The following is an 18,621-nucleotide window of genomic DNA, read 5'->3' on the forward strand; positions in this document are numbered from 1 at the left end:
TCCCCGCCGTGAAAGGGGTATGACATGGCTACCTACACTGAATGAATGTGTAGTCTTTTAAACAGTGCCTGACAAGTGACAAATGTGTCATGAATTATTGTTGCCACTGATGACCTTTATCCCTCACCTCAATGATCTTCACAACCACCCTCTGGATCATCCACCATTTTATTTTTATTTTTTTAATTTTTTTACCTGGTGTATTGACAAACAAAGTGACATTAGTTTCAAGTGTACAACATACCGATTCCACAAGTCTATACATTATGCTACGCTCGCCACAAGCGGAGCCACCATCTGTCACATACAAGACGCCATTACAACACCTTCGATTGTATTCCTTATGCTGTAACCTTTGATCCTTCTCCACTTTAAAAGGGAGACTGAGGAATCTGGCCCACAGTCACACTCCTAGTATGTGAACCAGGTCAGACCAAAGGTGAAAGTCAAGCTTTTACGTATGCAGGCACGTGCGCGCGCACACAGCGCTCCCTGCTCACCTCTGTCCCTCGGTCCCCTTCTGAGCCCCTTCAGCCCAGGCAGTCACAGTTAGAGACCCACACACAGTGATCCTGGGGCTTTATTTACAGGAGTCTAGGGCCTCGGGTCTTGCTGGGCTATATACAGGGTCAGGAAGAGGGAAGTAGGGACACAGCTATTTAAATTACAATAGAACGGGGGTGGGGAGGGGCTCCTCAGTTCTGGCTTCAGGCTGGTCCACCGAGGCTTGGGGGTCAGGCCCGAGGCTGCAGAGAGAAGGGGGGGGGTGGAGTAAGGAGGTGGCTGGGGGGACCGGGGAAGGGGAACAGGAGGGTCTGGAATGGCTGGGAAGGGCAGGGGAAGGCCTCAGCGACCGCATCCATCCATGGGGAGCACGGAAGGGGTGGGGCGGAAGGCAAGGAGGAGCCCGAAGCAGGGAGGCCGTACCCGCCTCATTTCCTCTTGAGGGAGCCCTTGCCCTTCTCCTTGTCTGCCGACCGCTGCTTCTTCACCTTGTCCTCCTTCTTGTTCTTACTGTGCAAGTTCTCGTACACGTCTTCCTTGTGTCTGCAGGTGGGGCGGGCAGTTGGTACAAGTCAGGAGATGGTATAGGGTTACCCAGCACCAGCGGGCCCCGTCTGGCCCACTCCATTTCACAGGTGAACGGACTGAGGCCAGGAGAGAGGAGACCTAGACTAGAAGCTCCCCGTTGGGCAGAGGCTCCATCTCATAACCAGTGATACTCCTGGTACCCAGCAGGGCCCGACATGCAGGGGACTCAGGAAATACTTGTGAACACAGCTAGCAAGAGCCAAGCTTGAACTTGAACCCAGGTTTCCCTGACAGCGGCACTTGTCATCTCTGGAAAGGGAGGGTCTGGCTGAGGAGGAGGAGGAGGGGGGTGGGTAGATGATGGCAAGTGGCAGGCGGGGTCACTCACTTGGAAGATGTGCGGCAAGCCTTGGCATGGGCGTTCTTCATGGCTAGGGGGTAGGTGATGTTCCCATACTCTGACTCCCGGCCCTTCTGCGACTGTGGGCAGAGGTGTGGTGGGAGTGCCATGTTCCCAGCAGAGACCAGGTGATGCCCCCGGCCCCCCACTTTCTGCCAGGCCCCGCTCACCACACACCTGAAGGACCTCCAGCTTCTTCTTGGTGGTTTCAATGAATTGGGCGATGGCCACGTAGATGAACTTGTACTGCGCCTCGGTCTGCACCATGCCCGAGCGCTGCGCGCGCACCATCTGGATTGTCTTCTGGATGTCGATGTCACAGTCCAACCCTGGATAAGGCATGGCAGTTGGACCTCAGACCCAGGCGGGAGGTGATCCCTGAGGGGGGACTGCTCACCCAGCCCCCCACCTGCGTCCCCCACGGGTCCCCCCCTCACCTTTGGTGGAGATGCTCTCCATAAGCATGTCGATGACAATGATGGTACCTGTGCGGCCAATGCCTGCGCTGGGGAGGGAAGGGGGTGCCGTCAGAGGTCCAGCCGGTGTCTCACCAGGAAGAGGGAGCCTCGGCATCCAGCCCCAGCATGGTGGCAGGAAGAAACTGAGGCTCCAGACAGATGAGGTAACATGCCCGGGGTCACAGGGCCGCCGGAGGCAGAAGCTTTCCAGGTTCTGCACCCGCTCACATCACTCTGGCCCCAGGATTTGTAGGCGGGGCCAGCGCTGGCTGTTCCCCGAGCCTCCCTGTGCCTCCGCTTCGGGCTCTGATGCCTCATCTCCGCTGGGGCTGCTCACTACTCTGGAAGATCTAGGAGCTCCAGGCCCATCACTCTCCTGCCTTGGCCCCCAGGCCCCACGGGCCTCCCCTGGCCCACTCCCACACGCCTGGCCTGAATGAGGCCTTCCCCCCACCCCGCCCCTTCTGAGGTTCTATTTAGAGCTTCTTTAAGCAGGGCTTCGTTTCCCTTTTTTTTCAGACCCTGGCAGCAGAGAAAGGGCAGCCCTAGAAACAGCGGGGCACAAAGGACACGGGTCAGGAGAGGTGGAGGAGCGGAGCAGTGAGAGCAGTGAGAGCTGTCCCCTTCCCCTGGGCACCCCCCTGGGCAAACAGACTCCTGGAGCCTCAGGACCCCTCAGAGACTCCCGTCCCACCCCCTCTGCTGGGCCCATCAGGCTGGTGGCCTGAGTTGCACTGTCTAATTTCAAACCCAGATTGTCAAAAAATAACCCCCCCTTACCCACTTCCTTCCTGTAACCTATAAATAACAGCCGTGGGGATTTCAAGAGGTGGAAGGGGGCAGCAGGAGGGTCCTTGTTGGGCATGGGCCTGCTCCGGAGGCAGAGCCTCTTGGGGGACATGTGGGGGGTACCCCCAGATTCAGCCCACCCAGCCCTGCCCCAGGACAAACAGTTGCTGGTGGGAAGAAGAAGTATGAGGCCCTCGCAGCCTGGGGTCACTTGGAGGAAGTGGGAAGGGAAGCAGAAAAAGCAGGCTCCCATTTCTCCATTCTCTGTCCGGTGGGAGTTATGAAACCACTAACAGCTCCCATTCCTTCAGGGATTAACTACATTCCAGACACAGCGACAGGGTCTTAGTTAATCCTCAGAGCACCCGCAGGAGATCCTCAATTTACAGGTGAGGAGTCTGTGGGTCAGAGTACCCAAGTAATTTGTCCAGGATCACACAGCCGCTGAGTAGAAGAACTGAAATTTAAAACTACAGTCTCTGTCCAGGAACCTGCACCCAGTGCCTCCCGTCCACGCAGGCCAGGACTCTGCCCCTCGGGCCTGATGGGGCCCCCACTACTCCTTGCTGAGCCCCCACCTCCCCATTTAGCAGGAGCAGGGGCTCCTGATCACGAGTGGTCCGGTGGAGCTAGTGATGAATGGGCCCCTCTGGAAGGCATCACCCATCTCTACTCAACCTTAGAGGCCAGGCTGGGGTCACTAGCTGGGAAGGGAGAAACAGAGAAGGCTAAGTGCCGGCAGGGCTACAGATGGGAAAAAGAGACATCCTGGGGAGCCACACTGACCCCAGATGGGACCTGCTCGGGGCCGAGAAAATATATAGGCTGAGGAACCCCATGTGAGGAACCAGGGGTGACCAGGACCTAGGTCTGTTGTGAGTCTCTCCCACAGACTAGCTGGCAAGCTGCCAGCCCTGTCTCCTTATCTGTGTTTGGCAGGGCTGGATGAGAGAGACATCCAGGGAAGTCTCTGAGGAGGCCACCCCGAGACACAGGATCAATCAGTGGGATTGGTTTAAGCTAACTTTCCCACAAGGGTCTGGAGCCATCAAGGAGCCCAGATGAGGCTGGGATCAGGGGGAAGCATGATGTACATTAGCTTGGAAAGAATGGTTTACGGTAAGTGGCACATGGTGCTTGGCAGTGTTTACTAGCCAGCTACGTTTTTTTTAAGTCACTACGACTAACATCATCATTGTTCTTACCTGCAGTGCACAATGATGGGTCCTGCATTTGGCAGACTCTCCTGCCGCTGGTTGATCTGATCCAGAAAGCTGAGGACACCCCCAGGCTCGCTGGGAACGCCATGGTCAGGCCAGCTCAGGTACTGGTAGTGCCAGATCTCCCGAACCAGGTCCCCCTGGGCAGAGCGCACAGGGCCAGTGCCGTCTGTTCCCACACACCTCCCCTTCCCACCCACCCGGACGAGACAGCAGATTCAAGGAGGGGTCCCAAGAGTGAGACAGGGGTGGAGGGGGACACTCACATTGTCCAGCGGAGAGACCTGCAAGGTACGGAGTTTGTACTCAGCTGTGTCGTGTTCCCTGCAGTTGGTTACTGTGTATGGTCCATAGACACGCTGAGTGCCCACCTCTGGCCAATATGGAACACATTTGTTCTGGAAAGGGAGGGGGAGGTGAGGAATGAGGCACAGAAGCAACGCACAGGGACCTGTTCCAGGCCCTTTTCAAGGCCCTGAGTCCCTGGGGCTGGGCCAATCAACGTTTGTTGGATGAATGGATGCACTGGCCCAGACTCAGAGACAGGATCTGACCTGGACTCAGCCACCGAGAGGTGGTGAGACCTGACCAGCCACTCAACCTTACACTTCATTCAGTAAACATCTGCAGGTGCACACGTTGTACATGAAGTTGTGCAGACCAGGCTGGAGCCACACACACGACTAAGTCTATGTGCCTGTGCCTCCAGGTCCCAGGAAGGAGACCGGGCATAACAGAGCCCCTCGGAGCAGGGTGGAGGGAGAGACTAATCCTCCCTCCAGGTTATGGGAGGAAATCAGAGGTGGCTTCATAGAGGAGGGAGCGTTTGAGCTGGGTCTTCAAAAACAAGGAGGCTGCCCGGCAGAGATAGTGCAGAGAGAGGAAGTCATTTCCTACCAGCAAGTGCGCTTGCGTGGAGGCGTGGAAACCTGAGGCGGGGAGTGTTGTAGGGAAGTCACCATGCCTTGACAGCCAGGTCTCAGAGTGTGACTTTATCCTAAAGACAACTGGGAGCCACTGAAAGGTGCTCAAGAGAGGGAGCAACTTGATGGAGTGTATGCCTTGGGTGGGACCCCTTTAATTACAGGGCAGAGAAGGGCAGGGAGACTGGCTGGGCGGTAAGGGTGAGGGGTACTCCAGAGAGATTTACGAGGCAGAGAGGACAGGAGAGTGTGGCTTGGATGGGGATGGGTGGGGGAGGGGCAGGAGGCAGGTTTGCTTCCAAACACTTTAAGGAGCACCTGTGTGGCTCTGTCGGTTAAGTGTCTGACTCCGGCCCAGGTCATGATCTCACAGTTTGTGAGTTTGAGCCCTGCGTCAGGCTCTGTACAGACAGCTCGGAGCCCGGAGCCTGCTTCGGATTCTGTGTCTCCCTCTCTATGCCTCTCCCCAACTTGTGCTCTGTCTCTCTCTCTCTCTCTCTCTATCTCAATCTCTCTCCCCCTCAAAAATAAATAAACATTAAAACATTTTTTTTAAAGGAAGAAATCCCATTTAAAACCAAGGTCTGGTGGTCAGGAGAGCCCCAGGTTGGAAGCAGGGATCTAGGAGACAGTGTTGGGGCGCCTGGGTGGCTCAGTCAGTTAAGTGTCCGACTTCAGCTCAGGTCATGATCTCACTACTGGTGGGTTTGAGCCCCACATCAGGCTCTGTGCTGACAGCTCGGAGCCTGGAGCCTGCTTCAGGTTCTGTGTCTCCCTCTCTCTCTGCCCGTCCCCCACTTGCACTCTCTCTCTCTCTCTCTCAAAAATGAATAAATATTAAAAAAAAATTTTTTAAAGAGTAAAAAAGAAAGAAAAAAATAGGAGATAGTGTTTACCTGACACTATCTGTGTGCCTCAGTTTCCCAACAAGGGTTGGACTTTGCACTCTAAGGGGACTTTCTGCCCTGGCGTCCAGCATTTCTTTGGTTTAATGGTAACAGACAACAAGCACTGGGGAGGGGTGCTGGGGGCCAGGGGACAGCACAGGACTTGGCCCTACCCGGCCTTTCTCCACCTCCCGGGTGGTCATGACAATGACGCGGCTGTTCTCCTGCCATGCCATCTGCCAGAAGTCGTTGACTGTGGCCTCCAGGCACCCCTGGCTGGCAATGTAGGTCTTAGCGTTCTCATCGGGGCTTAGCAGCTGGTTCTGGAAGCAAGCGTAGAGAAATGCACCCCAGGACTGTGAGCCCCTGCACCCCCGCCCTCCTCACCACCTGACTTATTGGTTTGGGCTTTGCCTACTCTGGATCCAGTACCCCCGCAAGACGGGGGATCCCCAGGGCCCAGCCTCTCCTCCCCTGTGACCAGCAGGCACCACTGACCTTGACATAGTTGGCGTTGATGTAGTCGGACCCAGGGATGTTGCTGTCACGTCCCTGCAGGATCACTCGGGTGTGGTCAACTGGGGGTGGGCAGGGAGGAAACGAGACGGGCCTGGGTCATCCAGGTACTCACCAGTCCCTGGGGCAGACCTTCCTAAGCTCACAGGCCGTTCTTTTCTTAGAGGCCAGGAGGCTCGGAGCGCTGTGGGCAGGGGTGGGGGGGTGGAGGATCCGCATGGGGAGCGGGGTGGAGATCTCAGAGGTAGGAGGGTGGTGGGTGTCCAGGGCGGGGAGGCTCCAGTGGGAGGGGCAGAGGCTTTCTGGAAGGGGGAGGCCCCGTTGTGTGGGTGAGGAGGTGGACCCTCCTTGGGCAGGGAGTAGTGACCCTATGAGATGGAGGGAGGTCGGCTGGGGTAAGGAGACCCTGCGGGGTGAGTGGACGCTGCCTGGGAAGGGGCAGGGAGGAAGGCTGCCTGGGGGAAGCATGCTCACACGGGAGAATGTTCTTGTAACGGTTCTTGCTCTTGTTCTCTGGCCTCTGGCCTTCCAGCCGCTGATGCAAGTTCTTTACCTCCTGCTTCTGAAGACTCTGAGGGGCGAGAGGGGGAAATCAAGTGCCACCCCCTGGAGGGCCATCCTGCGCGCATGGAGATAAGATGGCACAGACCAGTGTATGGGGCAGGGAGAGAGGGGATGGGGTCTGAGACCCCACGCACCTCAAACTCCTCCCAAAAGCCAGCTTTGGCTGTCTCCTCCGACTCCGGCTTCTTGTTGAGTTCCAACACCCGATTCTCAATGTCAGCCGCATTCACCCGAGTGGCGTAGTACGGCTGGGCGGGGACAGGTGAGAAGTCACCGACTTGAGAGCACAGAGCTCCTGGGTCTGAGGGATTGCCAGGCCCACCCCCCTCACCTGCCGCAGGTAGACGAAGGCACCCGAGGCCTCCTCGATCCCTGTCTTCTTAAAATGCTCCACCAGGTCTGTGAGGCTGTCAAAGGTCTCTGAGCCACCCACTGTGTAGCGTCCACCCTGAGGGATGCCAAGTCAGGCCATTCTGCACGACCTGAGTCTTCCTCCCCACACCCCTGGCCTTGGACCAAAGCCTAGGCTGATCCTCCCCACTGCCCGTGCTTTGAGCACAAAGCCCCCGCAGGATGCCTCCCCCGCTGCCTGGCTGCCTTACCTCACACATGACTTTGATGTGAGTGACTCTGAGCGGGGAGCCTGGGCCAGCCTTGGGCTGGTCGCTGAGCACGGACAGCACAAAATCTCCAGGCTGGCTGAGACTCTCACGCACGAGGAACGTCCAGGGCTCACCCTTGGCCTGCAGCAGCGTCTCTGCCTGGCCCCCGGACATGTGACCATGGTACCACCTATGGAAGGCAACATCAGGGAAGGTGACAGACACCTAGGCCAAGGGGCAGGCATGGAGCAGACACTGGCAGAGAAAGGGAACAGAGTAACTACGACGCGCCGGGCACTGTGCTAGAGGCTTTCAAATCCGCCGCCATATTTAGGTGCACTGCTCTCACCAAAATGGTGAGAGGTAGGTCCCGTCCCATTTTATAGTTGAGGAACCTGAAGCTGGGCCCAAGGCCCTTGGCTGACAACCAGGCCCCCCTCGGAGAGTGTAAGACAGAGGCAGAAAGATAAGCCACGTCCAGAACAGCTGGAGGGGAGAAACAGAGGAAGGGTCCCCATGAAAACCAGGGCTGGGCTCGGGAAAGAGGAGGGAGACTGAGAGAAACGCAGAGGCCAAACCACAGACAGCAATGGAGACTGGGAGAGACGGAAGTTACAAGGGAGTCAGGATGGGGACAAGCTCCCCCCCCACCGGGTGGCAGGGAAGACAGACAGCCCCACTGGGGAAACCGTGGTTTGGGGGGCTCTGAGGTGCCCGGGATGACATCACTGAAGGGGAGGCTGGGGCTCAGAGGGGCTCAGAAGGGCAGAAAGGGGAACTAGGACCTTTCCCCGAAGCACACCCCCTTCCCAGGAGGAAACTGTAGCCCCACAATGCCCAGCCCCACAGGAAACCACGTGATGGAAAAAACACAAAACTCCTTCTGGGGAGAGAGTGAGAAGTGAGGGTGTGAGGTTTCCTCAGCCCAGGGACCAGGGGAGGGGGCATTTTCCAACCGCAGGGATGGGGGGAGGAGGGAGGGGCCAGTCTGTTTTGCCCCACCTCACTCCCTGCCCTGTCCCCGAAGCAGCACCCAGGGGCCACCCCGGCCCCACCAATCAGGGATAGACCAGGCCCCCCCCGCCCCCCCCGCAACCCCAGGCAATGGGGAGGGGGCTGACCCTTGTCCCCCAGGGCCAGGATGAGGAAGTTTCCATGCAAATATCATACTGACCAGAGGCAGAGAGCTAGCCTTTGGCGGGACAAATGCAAATGCCCTGGGAGGAGGGGAGGAGGAGAGGTGGCTGCCAGGGCTGGAAATACAAAGGCAGGTATGGAGAAAGAGCCTCCCCCGCGCAATCCCAGGGTCAGGGGTGAGCCAGGCGTGCTGGCATCCTGGCATGGGCAACCCAAAGGGCCTCTTGGAGTCAGTTTCCCTGGCCTGGAGTCCCTCCATCCTTCCCTGCGCCTCCAGCTCCCAGGGCTGCCCTCCTCCTTCTCCCAAGCCATTTGAAGCCAGGCCCCAGGCTCCTCCCCGGGGGGGTCTGCTCGGCTGCCCCCTCCCTCTTCTAGTTCCATCCACAACCTACTGCTTCTCTAGGGCCTCCACCAACCCATCCTCTAGCGGGGAAGATGCTGGCCTTGGGCAAGGTGAAAGAGAGGTAAAGCGATGAGTTCAAGAGGGTCTGATGGCAGACGCCCACTAACGCTGCAGCCGGCTTGTAGGAGGACAGATACCCAGTAAGGACCAAGGAGGGCCGCCATGTGCAAAGTCATCCACGCTTGGGTTTCACACCTACAAGAGGGGGCTTCAAAGGAAATGGATCGATGGCTTCTTATTGGATGGAGAGGGGTGTCTGGCGATGGGCTGCGGGGCCTTTACCCCAGCCTCACCCGGTTCTAAGTCTCAATCGGTGACTTGAACAAAAATACTGATGTGAGTTGCGAGGCACACATGTCCGAAAGCCGGAAAACGGACAGAATCAAGATTCACAATCATTTCAACGGTCGACACACAAGTACCGGACAAGGTCAAGTTGGCTTGGTCCCAGGAGTGGGAAAAAAAAGCCCCTAGAACTATTCGGCCGCCCTTCACCTTAATGGTGCTGTCACTGAGATACAGCTGCTAAAGTGAGCCATGGTGTAATGCTGGGTGTTTGGGTCCCCCATCCCCCACCCATGCTTTAGGGAGACCACATAAGGGGCACCCTGCCCAGTCCTGGGGACCACATCTTTGGAGCCAAAGGGACAAGGGGAAAGGCCTCGAGTGCCCTGTGCCCAGGCACCAGGCCCCTTGCACATGCAACCGCTATCAGACAGTTTTCAACTGCTCTGTGTTCCGGTCAAGCTCCACCGAACCCCCAAAAGCAGACCCATCACCACTGTGCTGCCAGATAAGGCATTAAGTGTCCTCATAAGTATCAATCCCCTCTGCTCCTCCTCGGCCTTTGTCTCTCTGTGCATAAACCTGTGCTGGGGGCGAGAATAGCTAAAGGCAGGCAGATTCAGTTCCATAGAAGGAAGAAGAGCTTTCTAACAACAGAGCCGGCCTGCTGTGAAAGGCAGCCACCAGGCCTCTCCATCACTAGCAGGGCCTGGGGCGCCAGGGACAGGGACCCCAGGACAGGGCGCGAGACGAGGTTCCCTGCTTTCTGAGGAGCTGAGGGAAAGGACCGCATGGAAGAGAGAGGCCCATGGAGCCCCTGAGGGATGGGGAACCGCCTACGGTGTGGAAGGCGGACCCCCTCCGCACTGGGGTGGGTCGGGGTGAGAAAGGCCTCACCTCTCGCTGGTGGGGTCGGAGCAGTTGAGCGGGTACTTGAGGTGGATGATGGTGCCATCCCGGTCCTGCAGGACCCCCTCCTGCTGTGTGTAGTACTCCACCAGCTCTGTCAGCGTCGCAAACTTCTCCCCTCCGTACAGGTCATAGAAATCTCCAGAGTTCTGGATCCGAATGTGGGTCACCTGATCCCCCACCCTGCAGGGCACCGGGTGGTGAGGCCAGTGGGTGCAAGAGTAGAGGTGGGGACAGAGCGGGGGATGGGCTGAGGTCCCGAGGACGGGGCACACACAGGGACAGGGTAGACGTAGACAGGGACAGGGGCCGTGCCAGGGCTGGGGGCTGGGAAATTGGCACCGCCATGAGGGAACCAGGAACGCGGCACCAAAACACCGTCCCTGGCTGGAGCTGGGGGCCACCTACCTGACGGAGAGGGAGAAGTCCCCCTGGTTCTTGCGACTGGGCCGAGCCAAGAAGCTCCCATGGACCCCGCGGCCCTTGAGCAGTGTCTCTGCATCCAGCCCACTGAGGTCTCTGTGAAACCACCTGCAGAGGCCCGGAGGGCGGTGAGGAGAGGTCCCCCCCCCTCTCGCCGCAGGGCACCCTCGCCTCCTGCCTCCCGTGGGGCCTGGGAGCTTACCTCACCATCCTGGGGGCTCCCTGAGAGGAAGGGGGTGCAGGGAATGAATGAGGTGTGCCGGTGAGCCCAGGCAGGCCGAGAACTCCCAGCGCCCAGGCCGCCCCACAGCCCTGGCGGTCTGGGTTCTGGGGCTGCCACTCCACTGGCCGGGGGCAGCCAGCAGGGCGGGGACAGGAAGGGGCGCGGCCGACCCCTTGGGGGAACTCACTGTACTTCTCGTTTTGGAGCAGAGCACAGAAGAGAAGCAGAGCAGGGTGGCAGTGGGGGTGGGGATGGGGCCCACTTCCCACACGTCTGCCATCAAAGGCTCCAGGAGCATGACACTCCGTGAGGGTGACGACACTAGAAATAAGGACACCAGTGTGCCCTGCAGCCTACAGGCGAGGACCGGGCTTCATGAATGTGAACCCACACTCAGTCACACGCCATCTCTTCCTCCTCAGGCAGTTGCATCCACACAGCCTTCCCTGGTCCATGCTAATAAAAATGGTGACACCGAGGGGCGCCTGGGTGGCTCACTTGGTTAAGCGTCCAGCTCTTGATTTTGGCTCAGGTCATGATCTCACGGTTTGTGGAGCTGGAGCCCCACATGGGGCTCTGTCCTGACAGTGCAGAGCCTGCTTGGGATTCTCGGTCTCCCTCTCGCTCTCTGCCCCTCCCCACGCTCACATGCATGCACTCTCTAAAATAAATAAATAAACGAAGGAATGAACGAATAAACAAACAAACAAACAAACAAACACTAAAAAAAATAATGGCGATAGCAACAACTCTCATTTCAGGGAGTCTCCCTATATGCCAGGCACTGTGCTCTAAAGTCATTTATGTGCCTTATCTGATTTATTCCTCACAGGAGCCCTGTGAAGCAGGTGCTATCTTTACGCCCATTTAACAGACAAGGAACCCGAGGCTCGGGGAAGGTACAGAATCTGCCTGAGGTTGGCCAGTCCGTAAGTGGCCATGCCGGGATGCCACCCCACACAGTGGCTTCCAAGTCAGGGATTTCAGCTGCTGTATGCCAGGCCTTAGGGCTTCAAAGAACAGAAGTGGGGCCTGCTGTCCACGGGGGTGCTGCAGGGAAGGGGAGCCTTTCTAACAGCCACGGCCGAGCAGATGCTTACAAAGGGGGAGGCCCCCTCACCTCCTCTGACATCCACATCTGAAGAGGCACCACTGGGCCACTGGGATGGACAAAAGCACCCCTGTGCCGCTGTCCGACTACACCTCTTCTACTTCTTATCCTAGTCTTTGTCCCTCTGGGCCCCCACCAGGTGGTGGAGCCCCGGAACAGAATGCAAGGGGAAGCAGATCTAGGGAAGCAGGTGCGGGTAGAGCCACCAGCCCCCTGGGGGTCTTGGATTCCGCTCTATACCTGAGCCATAGGTTCTTGTCCAGGCGTCTGGTCTGAATCAGCCAGAGCTCAGGTCTCTGACCAGGGGCCAGTCTCCTGGGGGCTGGGGAGCTGAGGTCCCTGCCATCGACTGATATTCTCAGGGCTGGATGACCTTAAGCGCCCTACGCACTAGAAGTTCGCAACGCTCCCTGTGGATGTATGATCTCACATACAAACACAACACCATGAAACCAAAATGAGGAAAGCAATCTAACACAGGATACACAGAAAGCACTCTAGGGAAAGAAACTAGGTGGCTGGTGGAGAGGGCTGGGAGGGACATTCACCTCTCCCTTTGTACCTGTTTTTTTTTTTTTTTCAATTGAAGTATAGTTGACAATGTTCCATTAGTTTCTGGTGTACAACATAGTGATTCGACATCTATATATCATGCTGTGCTCACAAGCATAGCCACCATCTGTCACCCCACAACACTATTACAACACAGGTGACTGTATTTCCTAGGCTGTGTCTTTCATCCCCATGATTTATTCAATCTGTAACTGGAGGCCTGTACCCCCACTCTCCTTCATCCATTTTGCCCCCTCCCGCCCACCTCCCCTCTGGCAACCATCATTTTACTGTGTTTATAGGTCTGTTTCTGCTTCTTGTTGGTTTGTTGTGTGGGTCTTTAAGATTTTATTTTTAAGTAATCTCTGTACCCAACGTGGAGCTCGAACTCACGACCCAGAGATCAAGAGTCACCATGCTGTTCCAACTGTGCCAGCCAGGCAGCCCTGTTTTGTTTTTTAGGTTCCACAAATAAGTGAAAGCATACGGTCTTTTTGTCTTTCTCTTATTTCACTTAGTGTAATACCGTCTAGATCCATCCATGTTGTTACAAATGGCAAGATTTTTTTTTATGGTGGAATAACATTTCATTGTACATATATAACACATCTTCTTTATCCATTAATCTGTCTATGGATATTTGGGTTGCTTCCATTTCTTGGCTACTGTAAACAATGCTGCAATAAACATAGGGGTGCAGATATCTTTTCGAGTTGGCATTTTCATTTTCTTTGGGCAAATAGAAGTGGAGTCATGAGATCAAATGGTGTTTCTACTTCTAATTATTTGCAGAAACTCCACACCGATTTCCACAGTGACTGCGCCAATCTTCATTCCCACCAAGAGTGCACGTGGGCTCCCTTTTCTCCACGTCCTCATCAACACTTGCTATTTCTTGTCTTTCTGACTCTGGCCATTCTGACAAGTGTAACATGGTTATCTCACTGTGGTTTTGATTTGCATTTCCCTGATGATCAGTGATGTTGAGCATCTTTTCATGGGTCTGTTAGCCATCTGGTTGTCTTCTTTTCCTTATGCCATTTTGAATGTTGTACCATGGGTATGTATTACCTTTATAAAAATCAATAAAGTGGCTGGGAGATGGCAATTTCTGGAGAACAACTGGGGTGCTGGGAATGCTCTAGGTCTTAATCTGGGGGGGTGGATACACAGGTGTATGTAAATGTGATGTTCATCGGGCCGTACGCTTAACATTCATGCACATTCTATATGTTAGACCTCAATAAACAATAAGGAAAAACAAGAACAAAGTGTTAAAGCTCAACTAAAGTCTATTTTTCCTATGGTGACTACTTTATCACTTTTTGAAATATCAAACATCAAATTCTCCTCCCCAAAATGGGCTCTCCCCTCCTCCACCTTCTTTCTGGTACCTGGGAAACTTAGTTTGTTTACTGTATGACCTAATACCGACTATCTCTTGAATCCTGGACTTTGAGCCCCGTCAAAAGACCATGAACTCCCTCCCGGAGCCAGAGGCAGAAAGAGCGCCTGCAGAGTCAGCTCTGCCACAGGGGGTCCACAGCCAGTCTTGCTCACCTTTGAATGCTCAAAGGCTAGCACGCTGCCTCACGCAGAGTATGTGTCCAATGAACAAGCTCACCGACAGCCACGTACATGTCTGATCTCAAGTTCAGCCCGTTCCTTCTACACACACACACCTAGCATGTCCTACACAGATGAGGACACACATATATGCACACACAGTCTCACACATGCACCTCGCCATCCATGTCCATCTACACACATAACTGACCCAGTGCAAATACCCACACACGGACAACCGTCCTGACCGCACGTGAAGTTGCAGGTCCACGCCTCCCTCTGCACTACTTTACTCTGCTTGGGGCCCCCTGTTTCCTGTTTCCTTCGTCCCCACAGGAGGGAGTCTGCTCAGGGATGCTTGTCTCTTGGTCACCACATGACTGGCTCTTCCTCATCATCCAGCTCTCAGCGCACATGTCCTCTCCTCCGGAAAGCCCTCCTGGATCCTTCCAGTTAGTGATGCCATTGGCATCCCCCCGGTCACCACTTGCTAGCACATGAAGCTCTTTTCAATTTCCCGCATAACACTCCTGAGAATCTCAAATTCTCCTACTCATTGGGTTCTTTGTGTAGTCTGCCCCCTCCCACTGGAAGGAAGCTCTGCAAGGGCAAGGACCACGACTGTCTTCTTTGCTACGTTATGGCCGGTACCTTAAAAAGTACCTGGCGCAGGTGCTCCACGTGCATCTGTTGAATGAATGATGCACAGGAGGGGGCGGCACAGGGCACTGAAGGAAAGTGGAATGAACGCCAGACGTGGGGAAGCCACATGGGAAGAAGGGGGAGCTTTCTCAGGTCTGCTTTTCAGACACAGTATGTTTCAGATGATGTGGGCGACCCAGGCTTTCTGGTAAGCAGACAGCAGAAGCAGGGGGGGCCAGAGAGGGCAGGGAGACATGCAATGGAGAGAGCAAATACACATCTGTCGGGGGAAACGCTCCAGATAGAGAAAAGGAGGAGGGGGCAGAGGGGGCATAAATGCATCTGGAGTTCCTCACATCTTGAGGGAGGGACAGGAAGCAAAGCCAGGCCAGGGGGGCAAGCAGGAGATGCCCCCCACCGTCGCACCCCTGCCAGGAATGAGCAAGTACCCTCCCTGCCCCTCTCCCCCAAACGAAGAGGGGGCCGTGGCAGCCAGGTGGAGCCGGGGACTTACCCACCGGACAGCATCTCCCCAGAGGGATGGGGGAGTCACAGGCACAGGGCCACAAGGGGTGGGGCCGAGCCTGGGCGCAGCTGTGCACAGTAGCCCAAACAGGTGAGGAAGAACACTGGGAACTCGGCTACTTCCTCCTTGATGCCACCCTCCAGACCAATGGCACCACAGCGACGAGCCCCCTGACTAATGATCCCTGCAAAAGGGACAGGGGGCGGGGCTGGCCTCAGACTGCCCACAGCAGCCAGACTCTCCCTCCAGCCCCACTGGGAAGTCCAAGGCCTGCCGTCCTGGCCTCCTTCCCTTGGGGGGGAGGAGCCACTTGGAGCTCCACCTGGAGCTCAAGGTAGACAGCAGCTAGAGGGAAGGTGGGTGGAGGCAAAGACCAGGAAGTAACCCTGGCCAATGGAACACCAACCAATAGGGGAGCCTCCCAACACACAGAAGCTGGGTGGGGGAGGGAGGGGCAGAGAGGCCCTCAGGAAAAACCCTGGAAGCCCCACTCTTCAGAAGAGGTGCCACCTGTGCAGGCCCACCCACCCGTTCAGGGTGCAGAGGGGCAAGTCCGTCCTCTCACCGTGCCCTGGAGGAGGGCTGGGCCTAGCAGGAACCTAGGAAGGAACCAGACAGGGAGTTGAAGCAGCCTGGGATGGCAGAGGGAATCTGGGGCCGAGCGGTGGAGGTTATCAGGGTCACAAAAGACAGACACCGAGGCTAAGTCACAGGCACGTTTATTATCCTCTGGAACATCAAGGTCTTCCCTTCCTGGGCAATGTCACAGGGGAGGGCCGACCCTCAGGAAGCAGCCACACTGCCACCAGAAGCAGGCCCATGGGGCGGCAATGTCATGGGTGGCAGGAACAACGCCTTCAGCTTGCCCGACAAGCTGGCAATCTCGGGATCCTGGGCTTCGTAAGACTTGACCAAGCGGGCAAACTTAAGGACACCTGCAAGGGGAAGTGGAGCGTCAACCCACACCCCCAAGGGACAGGTGTGCCCCAGACATCAGGAGGGCGCAGCTTGAGCCTGAGTCACTGGCTGCTCCCCTTCTGGTCTGGGAGCTGTCTACAAAATAAGACACACACAGGCCTCTGCCCTGTCACACGCACACCTCTGCCCTGTGTGGTCTGGATGAACCATTTCCAGGTCTATACCCATCACAACCGGATGGGATGCACCGAAAGGAAAGAAATATCCCAAAGGGGTGTGTTTCTCGTGAGCAGGTGAAACATTTTAGCAATTCAATCATAAGAACCTACAGTATGAACATCCACAAAATCTCAAAAGTCTATAACCTGGACACAGGAGGGCCATGGGCCGCGGGGCTAAATCAAGAAGCACCTCTGGGGAACACCATGGTCTCATCAAGTAAATTAACCAGCCGACCCTCCAACAGAGACTAGCTGAAACAGCTCGGAGGAACTGCAGAAGCCACTCGAATGCAGACATCCAACCAGAACTATCGGAAGAGGGTTCCAGTCCAGCTCTGTGACCTCAGGCACTTAACTTACTACTAGAGCCTGTTTCCTCATCTTAAAACGGGGTAACTGTACAATTACTGGTAACTGCAAAAATCACTTGGGACTTCGCCTAGCACGGGTCCAGAGGAGACCCTTGGCTCGGCCTGCCCATCCTGTTCGTCAGATTGTGGCCGCCTCCGTGTGGCAAGATGAGGGAGGACGGCTCAGGGACCCGATGGATCCAGCGCCCTCTCCCGGATCCCACTCACCGCCGACCCCCGGCCGACCCACCTTCCCCGTCGCAGCTGAAGCCATAGGCCTTGATAACCTCCTGCTGAATCTGCGTGGCCACGGGCAGCACGAACTGCAGCATTTTGCCCATGTCGTTGCACGCGTTGTCCCGAGCCTCGTCCATGCGCACGGCGTTCTCTGGTGCCGAGAACGCCTGGATGACCTCGGCCAGGACCACTGTGCGACAGATGCGTCCCGGGGTAGGCGTCAGAGTGTGGCCAGCGGGCGCAGCCGAGAGCGCAGGGAAGAGGGCAGGGAATTAGCGGGCTGAAGCCATAGGAGCCCGATCAACTCGGCCCAGATTCCCTCGCCCTAGGGGGCAAGGACCCCTCTTGCAGGAGAGAGAAAGACGGTATCCTGTGCCCCATTTCCCGGCGGCGCAACTACACCTCTCGCTCCGTCCCCTCCGCCCGCACCCTTCTCCAGCACGAAGCCCACCCGGCGGCTAGAATGCTTCTCACCCTTGGCTTGTTCGGCACTCAGGGCCGCGGGTTGGGCCGAGGCGGACGCCATAGGGTAACAAAAGCTGCACGTGCAGCAGAAAGAAGGAAAAGCTCAAAACCAAGGAAAAGCTCGTGAGAAACGAGCAGCCTCCTAGAGCGACTCCCAGAGCTGCTGGGAGCGGAAAGAAAACGGCATCAGCGGCAGCCGGAAGCCTCTCGGTGCAGCGTACAACTAAGCGCCGAAAAGCTTTAACATTAGAATAATCTCGATAGTACTAGGGGGAAAAATAACAAAGAAACAAGAATCTTTCAAGAGAAAACTCTTCTTAGAGCTGCTGTGTCTCTATTGTTAAAAACGAATTGTAGGGAGGGGTCTTCCGGTAGAAACCGGAAAACCTGCTAGACAAATTCTAAAAGAGCTGTAACACTGCAGGAAGTAGCCTGGAGAGAGCATGGGATATCCATGAACGCCACTATTGGTGAGGGTGAGCTGAGGGCCGAGTTTTCCCATTCTTATCGCTGTATAACCGACGAGGGACACTTTGACTTTCAGAAGAAAAAACAGGGAAAAAAGAAACTTGTTTATATCACCCATCTCTAGAGTTTGTGAACGTTTGATTCGGCCCTATGCAAATGAACTCAAAGCTGATTGGCTGGGAAAGCTGGCCACACCCCCCCACAGTTTTTGAGAACGAAGCGATTCGCTGCCAGGAACGCAGAGCGCTGAGGCGGCTCTCGCGCTTACCTAAAATGGCCTTGTGCAGGGGTGTGTGCTCAAGAGTAACGCCCTCCAATTTCTCTTCTCTTCTACACGCTTGAAATTGTCCCTCACTTCCTCCCCAAACCCAGGGGTACTTAGGACTCCAAACTTCTAATCGCTTGAACCTAGTGGAACTATGCCCCTGCACCCCCGCTTCACAACCGTTTCTCAATCTATTCGAAGGAAAGGAATCTGGATTCTGGTGGCTCCTAGCTGTGGCGCCAGTGGCAGGAAGGCCTCCAAAGGCCGAGTGCCTTCCTACACCTGACCCTGTCCAGAGACGGGCCTGTCCCTGGACTCCAGCCTCTTGACTTCCCAGCCTTGCGACTCAGGAGGGGGCTGGCTAGCCCCGTAGTATCCCTCCGGCGGAGCCTTGGCTCCAGAGCCCCTGGCTCTTCCAAGGTCTCCTCCCCTACCCTCCAGGGCCCCTACACTCGCTTGTGTCCGGGGTTCCACAGCGTTCTCTCCAAGTCCCCCACCGGCTCCCTCCCAACTCCGCTCCCCCACAGCC

The 18,621-nt window shown here is 56.2% G+C and overlaps 2 protein-coding genes and 1 non-coding gene across 3 annotated transcripts; all 3 read right to left on the reverse strand.

The window, feature by feature from the left end:
* Positions 1-562: 562 nt before the first annotated feature.
* On the reverse strand, positions 563-10,907 carry PTPN6 (protein tyrosine phosphatase non-receptor type 6). Its single transcript, XM_039217566.1, has 16 exons — positions 10,751-10,907; positions 10,534-10,656; positions 10,114-10,308; positions 7,392-7,581; positions 7,121-7,237; positions 6,924-7,037; positions 6,700-6,796; positions 6,208-6,287; positions 5,883-6,032; positions 4,166-4,297; positions 3,885-4,039; positions 1,870-1,937; positions 1,610-1,761; positions 1,421-1,512; positions 928-1,047; positions 563-746 (listed from the first exon to the last, which is right to left on the reverse strand). The coding sequence occupies exons 1-15, from the start codon at positions 10,756-10,758 to the stop codon at positions 933-935; spliced, it is 1,788 nt and encodes a 595-aa protein (XP_039073497.1). The 5' UTR covers positions 10,759-10,907; the 3' UTR covers positions 563-746; positions 928-932.
* A 4,964-nt stretch (positions 10,908-15,871) lies between these two features.
* Positions 15,872-17,771, reverse strand: CUNH12orf57 (chromosome unknown C12orf57 homolog). The gene is made up of 3 exons (XM_039217517.1): positions 17,369-17,771; positions 16,908-17,084; positions 15,872-16,103 (listed from the first exon to the last, which is right to left on the reverse strand). Exons 1-3 carry the CDS (start codon positions 17,418-17,420, stop codon positions 15,952-15,954), a joined length of 381 nt encoding a protein of 126 aa, XP_039073448.1. The 5' UTR covers positions 17,421-17,771; the 3' UTR covers positions 15,872-15,951.
* On the reverse strand, positions 17,719-17,780 carry LOC120220472. The gene has a single exon (XR_005525585.1). It is a non-coding gene; the product is annotated as a U7 small nuclear RNA (small nuclear RNA).
* Between the last annotated feature and the right edge of the window lie 841 nt (positions 17,781-18,621).

Source organism: Hyaena hyaena, unplaced genomic scaffold, assembly GCF_003009895.1.
Source record: "Hyaena hyaena isolate Hyena2069 unplaced genomic scaffold, ASM300989v1 scaffold_700, whole genome shotgun sequence".
NCBI classification, from domain to species: domain Eukaryota; kingdom Metazoa; phylum Chordata; class Mammalia; order Carnivora; family Hyaenidae; genus Hyaena; species Hyaena hyaena.

Bases quoted from the DNA above. Each gene is read 5' to 3' on its own strand.
- CUNH12orf57 (XM_039217517.1), bottom strand. From the start codon at position 17,420: ATGGCGTCCGCCTCGGCCCAACCCGCGGCCCTGAGTGCCGAACAAGCC. The intron at 17,085-17,368 runs GTGAGAAGCATT...TCTGTCGCACAG, and splicing joins GAGTGCCGAACAAGCCAAGG to TGGTCCTGGCCGAGGTCATC. The intron at 16,104-16,907 runs GTGGGTCGGCCG...TTCCCCTTGCAG, and splicing joins CTTCAGCTGCGACGGGGAAG to GTGTCCTTAAGTTTGCCCGC.
- PTPN6 (XM_039217566.1), bottom strand. The intron at 10,309-10,533 runs GTAGGTGGCCCC...GGTGCCCTGCAG, and splicing joins GACTTCTCCCTCTCCGTCAG to GGTGGGGGATCAGGTGACCC. The intron at 7,582-10,113 runs GTGAGGCCTTTC...TGCCTTCCATAG, and splicing joins TCCGACCCCACCAGCGAGAG to GTGGTACCATGGTCACATGT.